The sequence below is a fragment of the Eucalyptus grandis genome, chromosome 10 (genome assembly GCF_016545825.1).
Source record: "Eucalyptus grandis isolate ANBG69807.140 chromosome 10, ASM1654582v1, whole genome shotgun sequence".
Classification (NCBI taxonomy): domain Eukaryota; kingdom Viridiplantae; phylum Streptophyta; class Magnoliopsida; order Myrtales; family Myrtaceae; genus Eucalyptus; species Eucalyptus grandis.
In genome coordinates, this window is record NC_052621.1 from 38,079,487 (window position 1) to 38,092,058 (window position 12,572).

The 12,572-nt window shown below is 38.8% G+C and overlaps 1 protein-coding gene and 1 pseudogene across 1 annotated transcript; both read left to right on the forward strand.

The window, feature by feature from the left end:
- The first annotated feature begins 920 nt into the window (after nt 1–920).
- Nucleotides 921–3,374, forward strand: LOC104423264 (60S ribosomal protein L7-2). The gene is given in 8 exon segments (XM_010035773.3): nt 921–1,066; nt 1,703–1,895; nt 1,985–2,040; nt 2,042–2,077; nt 2,156–2,213; nt 2,549–2,628; nt 2,707–2,809; nt 2,902–3,374. Coding segments are annotated over 7 exon segments (729 nt in total). The 5' UTR covers nt 921–1,066; nt 1,703–1,715; the 3' UTR covers nt 3,118–3,374.
- A 2,189-nt stretch (nt 3,375–5,563) lies between these two features.
- Nucleotides 5,564–10,693, forward strand: LOC120289201 (annotated as a pseudogene).
- Nucleotides 10,694–12,572: the final 1,879 nt, after the last annotated feature.

The following is a 12,572-nucleotide window of genomic DNA, read 5'->3' on the forward strand; positions in this document are numbered from 1 at the left end:
ATTAATATCCACTTAATAATCCATTGACCGAACGATTTAAAGATCCAATCTAACTATGAATCCACATATATTCTTAACGTCTCAAGCATAAGTCTAGTTGCAATTGATCCTATGGAATCATTCATAAATATAAAATAATTGGACAAATGAATAAATACGTCACTACCATTAATTAAATAATAATAATGATAGTATAATTGAAATCCCTAATATGTAACTATTACATGGTAGCTTTATGGCATACATCCAACAGTAGCTTGCATTGGGGTTGGGAGACTTTGAAGATGACAATTTTGAACACCGAATACCTCTCAAACTCCGTTTCAAAGGCATTTGGAAGCCCCAAAGACCTTTGTGTATGTTGAACCCGAATGCGGCAATGGAGTAATTAGAACTCCGTAATAGCATGTGATGTCGACACCCTTCATTTGGTTAATCCCAATGAATAAAGATCCCGATGTAAAAAGTAACTTTTTATAATCTTTTACAAGGAAAATAATACATACGCAATGCCAAACATCGCAATAGAAAAAGAAATAAAACTGAGTTTGTGAAGCAATCGAAATAAGGCAAAGTTACGAATTTCACATCGATTATTCTTTGATCAACTATTTTTACAAGTGCTCCCAGGCACCCATTAACGAAATTCAAAGAAAATCACAAGAGTTGGGCCACAAAAGGGAATTGATAAATTGGCAACATAGCAACACTAGCAAGCCCCTCCATGGAGTACTCGGCCCAAACGTCCGGAAATTGCAGTTCGCACCACCGCAAAACCCCATTTATCCCGAAAGAAAGGGACCAAAAGGGAAAGCGTTCCCTTGAACAGGAAGCCTTTGAATTGGGCTTGAGGCCCAAATCGTCCCTCAAACCAACGTACGCACACGATACGCCTTCGGGACACAGGGCAATCCACAGCCGTCCGATTACTGACTTCCCCCGACCTCATAAAAACCCGCTACAAAAACCCTAGACGCTCCTCCTGCGAGAGAGAGAGAGAGAGAGAGAGAAAAATCTGCCGTTGGCCACCACCGCCGAGTCGTCTTCTTAGCAGAGATACCACCCGGTGAGTAGCGCCGACTTCGTGTTTCCAGGTTGATGGATTCGGCGTGTCTTGCCTACAACCTTCGTATTCTGCATGCTTGCGATCAGTCCGCGGCGTTATTGCCCTGCCTTTTTTTTTTTTTTGTTGGGTCTTTTTTTCAATTGCCTGCGTATTGTTTTCTAAGCGCCCGGCCGGTGGCTCGCCTGATGATTCGTACGTGCATTCGGGTTGCCGATGCCGGCTGCTGGCGGATGAGTGAAATTGTCAATGGGTTCGTGGTTGTAGTTCAATTTGTCCCCTTTTTTCTGGTGCGGCAGAGTGCAGTTAGGCTCTGTTCTCACTGATGTTCCTTCTCTGGGTTGAATATGGGAAGAGTCGAAATTTGTCCGAATCCGATGTCTATCGACTAGTAATAGTTAAAAGGGATTGTAGTTTTCGGGTTGTCGCTCCATTTGCAAAGCTCATTCTTGAGGACTCTTTTAGTTGCTTGCGGAGCATCTCGATTGCGAATTGTGGTTATGAATTGGATAGGATACACTCGTGAATTTTCACCATTTTGTCCTTATTCCGTTGTTTGCCGCATGTAGCTTGACGAATGACTATTTGATGGTGCAACCTTGAAAACGAAAGGATAGCTGATATTTGTTGTTTCGACAGTGAGTGCAGAGAAATGGGCGGGGAAGAAGTCAAGGCCATCATTCCTGAGTCGGTATTGAAGAAGCAGAAGAGAAATGAGGAGTGGGCATTGGCTAAAAAGCAAGAGCTTGAATCCGCCAAGAAAAAGAATGCTGAGAACAGGAAATTGATCTACAATAGGGCAAAGCAATATGCTAAGGAGTATGCCAAGCAGGTATAGACATAGACACTAGTTTTCATAAGGTTGTTGGACAATTCTGTGTTTCCAACCATGGAGCTGACCTTTGGGTGTTGGCTTTCCAGGAAAAGGAGCTAATTCAATTGAAGCGTGAAGCAAAGTTGAGAGGAGGATTTACGTTGACCGGAAGCTAAACTTTGTTTATCATTCATCCGTGGGTATGTCTTCTGCGTCTTGCAAATATGAATATAACACTTTTTCCCAGAATTTCTTATGCGAGTATCTTTCACTTTCAGTATCAATGCCATGCACCCAAAAACGAGAACGATCTTGCAGTTATTGAGACTAAGACAGGTAATCTTTCCAAGTCTTGAATCACTTACTGAGATCAGTCTTTGCATTGCTGGAGGCATTTGAAGAAGTTATTTCAGCAGTGAAAGAGCCTTATGTGAAGGCTCGGTTGTTGTCATGGCTTAATTTGATTTGATGTGGTTCCGGCGGTTTTTTTTCTTTTTCACTAGGATCTGATTGTCGATTGGTGTTTGTTACTAAGTAATCTGTTTCTAAATGACCTTTCTATTCTTTTGGCTATAAAGTTATCTCTTTTGTGCGGTGGCTAGAAGCAAAGTGTTTTTAATCAACAAATCTATTTGTTACCTTTGTCTTGACTTATTTTTCTTTGGATATAGATCTTTAATGGGGTGTTTCTCAAAGTCAATAAAGCAACCGTGAACATGCTTCACAGGGTCGAACCCTATGTGACTTTTGGGTATGTGGTTCTCTTCCATAATTTGGATTTAGATCAATGTCACCCGTCAGGCCTCTGAGTGAATATGCTTGTTTTCAGATATCCTAACTTGAAGAGCGTGAGGGAACTGATATACAAAAGGGGCTATGGGAAGCTCAACAAGCAGAGAATTGCTTTGACGGACAACTCCATCATTGAACAGGTCCATTTTTGTTCTTATCTCATCTCGTGCCTTATGACATCTATGCTTCTCCGGACATATGAGAGACCTGGTTCATTCTTTTCGGTGAGCAGGCCTTGGGTACACATGGAATTATCTGCGCAGAAGATCTCATCCATGAGATAATGACAGTGGGACCTCATTTTAGGGAAGCCAATAACTTCCTATGGCCCTTTAAGCTCGAGGCACCACTGGGTGGACTCAAGAAGAAAAGGAATCATTATGTTGAAGGTGGAGATGCTGGCAACCGTGAGAACTATATCAACGAATTGATCCGTAGAATGAATTAAGCTTTTTTATACCGTGATCAAATTCAATGTGGAATTTTGAACGTTTGGTTGGTTTTACATCGTTTTTGAGTTAAGACTGCTCAGTTTTGAAATCAGAGAGTCTCAAGTTTAGAGATCCTATCCTATGACAATTGAGATACATCCTTTGCTTTGCTTTTGGCTGTTACATGTTTTCCTCAGTCCTTAATGGTATGTTGCAGATGGTTTAGAGCATTAGAACTGGCACAATATATATGAGAATTATTGTGCTGAGTACATATTGGATGGTTTTCTTAAACGATGGTTTTCTTAGCCACGACAGGATGCTCTTTGGTGGCCTCATCTGTCATCCCCAATTTCACGAATCCTATAACTGGGTTTATTGACCCTTTTGCAAGCTTGCCACCAATGTGTGCATAAGCATGACCAAGTTGTTCTTTGTCCTGATGAGTTAGACCAAAGAGTGAGCATTGCAAAGTTCTCATTGCTTGCGTTAACAAATTCACGAAGCCACCTTGTGGTAACCAGATCTTTGGGTACATTCTCTAGCCGTGATGAAGTGTGGGAGAAAAATCTTCAGCTCCTTTGCTAGTGCCTAGTCTTCCGAACCATATGCATATAAACCGCTAATTCCAGAATTTATGCCGTCACGTATAAGCTTTAGTCAATATTAAGTCAAGACTGAGTGGCAATTGTTTTTCAGTTTTTGGTTTACTGCAAAAATTTCCCCGCGGCTAGCTTTGTTTCTTTTTTTTTTTCTTTCTTTTCTTTTCCTGAGTAAAAAGGATGGGGGCGGCGACACTTTTTGGGTATTACCATAAAAGTTCCATTATGGCGATCGAACATTTGATTGGAGCTCTTGCTATAATGCATGTTGAGTGATCTTGTCACCACCGTTCCACCAAGTTGCTAGTGTGCTAGTGTGAATAAAGTCAAAGTGATTTGGGGATTTAAACGAGTGACTTGAGATCTAAATCATTTGATAGTAACCCCTAAATAATTGTTAGTGATGCTCGTCAGTGATGGGATAAGTATTGCCATCACTTGAGTTTTGCTTTTAAAAGATCTCTCAATATATTTCAATTATTTTGGGGCAGTTGTGGTTTTGATTTGACATGTATATTTCAATTTTTGATTTTGTTATAGTTTATAATGACAACTAGCAAGTATATTCAAACACATAATAGTGGGACATTTGATTTATTTTGACATGTATTCATCGTTCTTCATTATTTGGGGCTACAAGTCCGTCGGTTGGATACCGTTGCCAATTAAATGATTCCCAAGATTATGTACAATTTCATCATTGTTTTTGTATCTTTCAACTATGACGGACTCATTTTATCACTAACTAGAGGAAACGTAGACTACAATTGCTACGCTTATAAATTACCAAAAAAAAAAAAATCTACTTTTGATAAATAGAGGATATTATGAGGATTTATGATCTAAAATAATCCCATCACATTCTCATTCAAATTTAGATGATCACATGTAGCCAAAGAAATTAGAAATGTACAAATAGAGACTCTCTCCAACAAATAATGCATGATTATTCTATGATCCATACCTTAAACATTTTAGAGTGACATTTGAAATATGACAAGAATGTCAATAGATTATAGTGATATTAATGAGATAGATTAGCCACAAATTTCCAAATCTAGTAAGAGAGATAAATTTGATCACTCACTATGATGATTTTGAAAAAGATAATGTCTCGACTGTCTTCCTTTTTTCGTGAAGCTTAGACACGAAGCAAAGATGCACGGAGGAGAACGAGCTTTAACTTTCTTGTTGCTTTCATGAAGTTTCAACATGATCCAAAAAGCTACGCATGAGTCATTAAGTTTTAACGTGAACTAAAATTACAAAATACAAGAAAATAGCGGATAACTTTTTATATTATAGAAATTAAAAATTCTTTGTACTTTTATCCAATCTCTACAAGTGAGACCTTATCTTGTTTTGGATAGCTCCAAACTTAACACAAGAATAGAGGGGGAAATGTCAAATTAATCTTAAATTTATTGCACGGATGTTAATTTAGTCATAATTTTTTTGATTTTGTCAATTTAGTTCGAGATATATGCACAATATTTCAATATAATCATTTCAACCAATTTTTACAAAAACACTGATGTAGCAATATAATACGTAATGCAATACGGGTAATGATGACTAAACTGAATTTATATTCATACAATAAGCTGATGAAATAATCATATCCTGAGTACCAAACATAATATTGCTTTCTAAACAATTTGTCAATTTTTTTTCCCTTTCTCTTTATAACGATTTACTCGTGCTAAAAATATCACAAGACAAGACAGAACAACAACAATGAAGGAAAATTGCACAACATGAAGTGAGCCAAGAAACTTAAAAAAGGGCCCAACTTTTCTTGTATTTCAAAAAGCCCTATAAAAGGAAGGAGAAATCCCAGCCCCTCTGATTCCCTCAGTTTCACTTCTGGTTTCTCTCGTGAGGAACTGTGTTTATCTCTTGCAAAAACAAGCCATCTTGCTCGTTCCATTTCCTGTCACTGAGCTGAATGGCTGATCAGTTTGCTACCCTCTTTGGCTGATCGATTCAGTTATCATACTGGACACGAAGGTGACTCTGGCAATGCGGGTGTGAAGGAGGAGCCTTGCCTTCGATGCATCTGGGGAAGGAAGGCTGTGAAGAAACATGGACGGGTCTCATGGGGGCGATGATGGAATGGATGGGGGATCCGACCCACGATCGGCATCCCATGCAACCCCATTACCGGCATCATCATGGGTTGCAGGCGCAACCGCATTTGAGCAATGGGAATGATATGAATGACGATCACGATCATGACGGCGGCGGCGGGGAGGGCGTTGAAGGGGATGTCCCCTCTGACGCCGGGAACGATTCGGACAATCGCGGAGGAGGCGATGATGCGGACCAGCTCACTCTTTCTTTCCAGGGCCAAGTTTATGTTTTGACTCCGTGCCGCCCCAAAAGGTAGGGACTTGAGCCCCATCCCTTGTTCCCTTTTCCTTTTCGATTAAGCCTCTTTTTGGTCTGTCATGATGAGGCTCGGTTTTCCATGTTAAAATAGCCTCGTGTAACGTTTTTCGACTGACGATGGTCCTTTGCGATTGCACGTGTTGAGCAAACATAGAGAGGTTGCGGTTGTTTTGCCTCTTGTTCATTCTTTATTTGGTTAAAATTTGAACTTTGAAGTAGCTGCCGTGGTGGACATGAACTCTTTGGATATCCAAAGCTAAGAACTTGTAGTAAAAGAGAAGTCCGAAACATTCTGGCTAATGCCGTCTTTGACAGCTTGTATTGGAGTTTTTCTGCAGGAGCATAAGCATCCATTTTCGTTAAGCTGCCATCTGTTCTATAAATTCTTGATTGAGGTCATGCATTAGTTTCTTTTGCACACTTCAGGTACAAGCAGTGCTGCTGTTACTTGGCGCGAGAGAAGTGACGCCTAATCCACCTGCAATCCCAGTAGCCACCAACCAAAACCAGGTATCAGAACTTGTCCGAAGAATACTTCTTTTAGCGGTCTTTGTCGCCTTTCACATTAATGAAGCATTTTACCAGGATCTTATGGGTACTCCTCAAAGGTCGAATGTCCCACAGAGGCTGGCTTCACTGATTCGATTTCGTGAAAAGAAAAAGGAACGAAATTTTGACAAGAAAATTCGCTATGCAGTCCGTAAAGAGGTGGCACTTAGGTATGACACAATTTTTGATAATTTTTTATTGTTACTTTCTCTAATCTAACTTTTGGTAGCTGCTCTCCGGATTATTTTCACATGCAGAAGTAACAATCCTTCTACCTTTCCTACTGTCTTTTCTGACATGGTCTTAGGATGCAAAGAAATAAGGGTCAGTTTTCATCTTCAAAACCCAACAATGATGAATCTTCTTCAGCTGTGACGACATGGGAATCAAACCAGAGTTGGGGACCTGAGAGTAATGGATCCCGCATCAAGAGATCCTGTAAGTTACGAGTCTGTAATGTTGTCAGTGTCTGGTGTCTATAATAAAAGATCATGCCTCTCATCCCTAGAAACAGTAACGCCTGAGGATAAGAAATTTCACATTGAGTCTGATCTCTGGACATGCATACCATTAGTTTCCTGAAGCATGATAAGGTACTCCATAGAAGATTCTCTTCTCATTGGACAACTGAATTAGGATGGGGTTGAGTGGTGAGCTTGCGGCTGTCTTCAGGTATTAGGCTAACTGGAGCTTGTGCTCTTCTCATTGATGGATGGAGCAAGAGTGGACTCAGAAGAAGAAACGTAAATGTGAGAGAATTAAAGAAGAAACACAAAAATTTTTACGTGGAAAACCCTTCAAAATGAAGAAGGAAAAAATCACAGTGTTGCACATGACAATCTTTTTACTATCAATATTAAGTTACGATTACAAGAGAGATCCCCCTTATATATAAGAGGAGTTTAGGGCTTATAAAGTTACAGTAGAAATTCATCTATATCCTTTTTACATAATTTTTCTTCATCAGACTCCATGACTTTGTCAATCTCCCACTTAGAGGCTGACAATCTTTCATAATCTTCTCTCGTCTTTATGACCCAAATTGTTCAAGTGCAGTGGCACCATTTTATCACTAACCATGGAGGCCAATTAAGACAATGCACAACCTCAGTTTCTCCATTAGTGACACCCTTGGTTAATATATCTGTTGGATTCTTTGCACTGAGGATTTTCTTCAATTACAACGTCCTATCATTTGTCAGCTCAAATATACGATACTTCAATCGAATGTGCTTTGTTCTTGAGTGAAATACCAGATTCTTTGCTAGACAAACAGCCCTGATAGTTATTGAAAAGAACACTTCTATCCTTCTCCTTGCTTATCTCTTCAGAAGATTCTTCGACTAGATCACCTCCTTATTAGCTGTAGATACAACAACATACTCTGTTTTAGTGGTTGAGAGGGGGCACACAGTTCCCAAAGTCTAGAAATCCAACTTACTGTAGTGCCTCCTAAGGTAAATGCATAACTGAGGTGCTCTTGCTATTGTCCGAAAAAAAAACCAAGATCTGCATTGACAAAGCCTTGTGATGTCATATTGTTTCCATGAAACGTGTAATATCTGAGGTGCCTCTTAGGTATCTTGGTAGTCATTCAGCCTCCCAATACTTAAATCTGGGATTAGCCATGTATCCACTCACAACTCACACTAGATGAGCTACTTTTGGTTTGGTACAAACTACTCACCATAACATACATCAAACTGTTGACAACTGACAGATAAGACACCTTAGCCATGTAATCTCCGCTCTTGATTTGTCTTTGGTAATTGCTCCTTCGAGAGGTTGAAGTGACTTCTTAAAGGAGTTCTTATGGACTTTGTATTCCAAACACTGAGCTTGTCCAGCACTTCCTCAATGTACTTTTCCCGAGACAACTTTAAATTCCTTATGTTCTATCTCGCATGATCCTCATCCGAAAAATTCGATTTCTACTCCCAAGTCCTCCATGAACTCCTTTGGCAATTGCTAGTTCAGTTTGTTGATCTCTTTCGTGGTAGGTTGTGTAATGAGCATATCATTCACATAAAATGTCAAAATAAATGTTTAGAGGACCCGTTAACACAAATAAATGTGTTGAATTTCCTGTACCACTTCACTCAAGTTTGCTCCAAATCATACAAACTTTTCTATAACTTACACACATAGTTTCTTTGCCAGGAACTTGAAAACCTTCTAGTTGTACATTGTAGATATCCTCCAAGTCACCATATGCAGTCTACGCATTAAATTATACTAGATGTAAATTCTCAGCAATTTGAATACTCAATACTAACCCGATAGTGGTCCACTTTACAAAAGGAGAGAAAATCTCTGTGTAGTGAATTCCTTTCTTTTGCAAAAACCTTTCAGTACCAATCTTGCTTTGTACCTCTTTCTGCCATCGGGTTCTTCTGGCTCTATACACTCACTTTTCTACAATGCCTTCTTCCAATCCAGTAACTGAGTTAGCAATTGTATCTTGTTCTTCTTGAGTGAATCCAACTTATTCTACATTGTCAACTTTCACTTAATAGAATTTATATCTTGCATTGCTTCTGAAAAATATTCTGTTCCCAAGCATCAGTAAAAAAACCATCACTGGATATGGTTCTGATTATGACCTTATTAATTGCTTCTCCCTCTACCTTGAGTACTAAAGGCAGTGCCTGAAGATTCGCCATTCTCTTTTTGGTAAATTCTTACAAAGAATCAAATCTCTCTAAAGCTTCAACTTCTTCTGATTTGACGCACTACTCCCCACAGTCATAGTTGTGCTCCAGCTGAAGTAGAGGAGATAATTGAATCAAAGCTTTTACCTCATCATTGAATTTGATTTCCATTGAACTCAATTAAGTTGTGATCACATTAGATTCGCTGATGTGTAATGTCACAGAAGCGCCTCCGTCCATCTTTAGATTGAAGAGACAATGCATCGGATATACCTTGTTTAATGCGGCTTCTAGTACATGTTGCAAATCGCTTGTCAATTTGGCTGTCATCTTCTCGTTGGCAATGTTGAAGGCAATGTCCCACGCCAGCATGAGACAATTACACCTAGCACTTCCTGATCTAACAATTCCCAGTCTTCTTGCTTCATCAATTCTAGTTTTACTCTCAATGGAGGCTCTTCTAATACACCAGAGTCCTCACCGTTGAATTGATCAATCTTCACCGTCAATTCGTCCATCTTCATTGCTTCCACTATTCCATTGAACCAGAGCTCTAACTACCATCTATTAAGAACGAGAAATGTAAAAGAGAAGAAATCAGAGAAGAAAACACACAAATTTTTACATTGAAAATTCTTCAAAATCAGATATACCATTTTTACAATACTTCTCTGTCAGACTCCACAACTCCATCATCACTAAATTGCCTTAAACTCACACTTCATAATGGGAGATAGTCTCTTTGTTGCTGTTATGTCGGAGCCATTATTTGAATGTTTTATTGGCTGTTTAATCGTCATAATCTCCATTAATACTATAGAACCAACAAATATTGATGTGTAAGATTCTAACCAGCCTTTGGTAAGCTAAACATAATGATACTTATGTTAGAAAGTTACTCAAGTTATGCAACCTGTGTATACTTATGACAAGTGATCTAGAAAAGTTTGATTGTTGCGAAGAATTTTACATTCATAATTTAAAACGGTTTTAACAGAGTTATGCTGACAATTTCGCACCCGCATTGACTTGTTCATGATAATTAATGGTGGATTATCTTACAACTTTCTCAAAGTGGGAGCAAATTCTTTCTCTAGGATTTAATCTAGGACATGAGAAAGGGAGGTATATGTGTAGTCCTTCTGATTCTTGAAGCACTACCTTATCCAAACAATGGTAGCCTGTTAGCTCTTCATGTATATATGTTTTCATGATAGCTTAATTGCTGCCATCCGGTAACATACATTGTATAAGTTGAGCCTTGCATTGCATTCAGTTTTTGATAAATCTAATGCTTGTCTGAAAATCTGTGCAGATGTCATCACTGCGGGATTAGTGAGAAATCTACTCCTATGATGCGACGTGGCCCTGAAGGACCAAGGACCCTTTGCAATGCATGCGGACTGGATGTGGGCAAACAAGGTGAATGCTAGAGTCTAGTTGTGATGTGGTTTTGAGTTTGTTCAAATCATATTTTTCCTGTTCTAATTCTCAAGATGCAATATAAACAATGACTATGGCACAAATACCATGTTAGGAAATATTTCACTGCTATAAGATTTAGTATGTTATAACTAATCCTGGTTTGAAAATTAGGTAATCTACTTGATTTGTTTATTTGCCACATTGGTGAAGCAAAGATGACTGATGCTGTTTGTGGTAATGGTATTCTTTTGAGACTTCACCATTGGCTAGGTAGACGCTATGATATTGTTTGGCAGGTGTTGGTGCAGTAAAGTGATGCCTTAGATTCGTATCTTTACATTAGCATCCGCATGTTCACTTGCAATTGCTTGACCAAGTTTTTGCTTTAAACAAGAAGAAATGTCTTGACTTGTCTCTATGGCTCTTCAGTCTAAAAGATTTTGAAAAGCATTTGCTTACTGCAGAAATTTCTTAATGATCTTTAGGGAACTTTAAGGGATCTTTCAAGGCAGCCCACCAGGTGTACAAGTTTCTTCCTTAAACAGGAATGAGGTGGGCAACCAGTTGCTGCTTCTGCTAAATTATCTGAGTCTTTTAGAGTTGTTTTTCTGCTTGGGGATTGTGTTCACTTGTTAAATCTCCTCTCTATGTTGATAGATGCAGAGCGCAAATCTGGGGGCTGATTAAGTGGTCCTTAGAATCACTGAAAATGCTAGTGATTCATCATAACTACAGTCCTTGGCCCAACCAGCAAAAAGATATTGATGTTAGACAATCGAGGGAGCACACTTGGAGGTTTATAAGAGACTTCCTTCGGATGGTGACATACTCAATTTACTGCATAGATGTCCTTTCTGGCTTTCCAGATGGATGCAGGTCTTGAAAATTTCCTATACGCTGGCCAAGCAACTGCTGGGTTTTTTGGGATGGTTTTCCTGTTGTTAGGTTTCAGAGGAACTGCAATTTTCCCTCGTTTTGTAAATCTTGACCTAAACTGTGTATAAATAAGCGAGATGGTTCTTCGCAGTCTTATCTAGAGTTTCATTACTCGAAAGTGCCCTTTTTGTGTTAAATGGCTGAACAATAATGTTAATCGCTTCCCGATCCTACGCGTTTACTTATAATTCTTGATCTCTTGTTCTTTTTTATTGTATATATTCCGAAACCAGCTGGATGTATAGGTTCTCTGGACTGTTTTATTTTGTAGTTATCTCTAGTGTGGTCATGTTTGGATTTGATCCTTGGGACTTCAATTTCGTAGTTCAAGTTTTACTACTGAGAATAGTCATATAATGCTTGCAATTGACCCTGTCAGTTTGTTCTCAATTGAAAAGAGCAGCAAGAAATGGACAGCCTAAGGATATTTATAGAAGCCAAAGCAACGACATCAGACTTTTTGTTAGAAGATCAACTTTCTTTTTTAGTTTTTTTTTCCAGACACCAAAATAATTCACGTCTTGACACAAACCATGTAGTTATCTCGAATTCGAATGGGCATTATCATTTTTTGCGAGACCAAACATGGTTTTGGCTTAAAGATACAGGACGCATATTCATACATTCATATTTCTATTTTCACTGTCGAGGTAGGGTTCATCTCTCCATTCGAAAGCATCTGTATATGCTTGAATGTTATTGAAAACTACATCCTTATACTTGAATGTTATTCATCGGATGAGCATAAATCACATGGTACGCTTCCATGCAAGCTTCACCGAAATAATTTGTTTTTAATAGTTATTTAGCCGTGCTCTAATCCTAGAAAATCTCTAATTTTGCATCTAATATCGATGCATAATTTGGTAATTATTTTTTATCGATATGTTTTACATAATTCAGTAGAATAATGAAAGT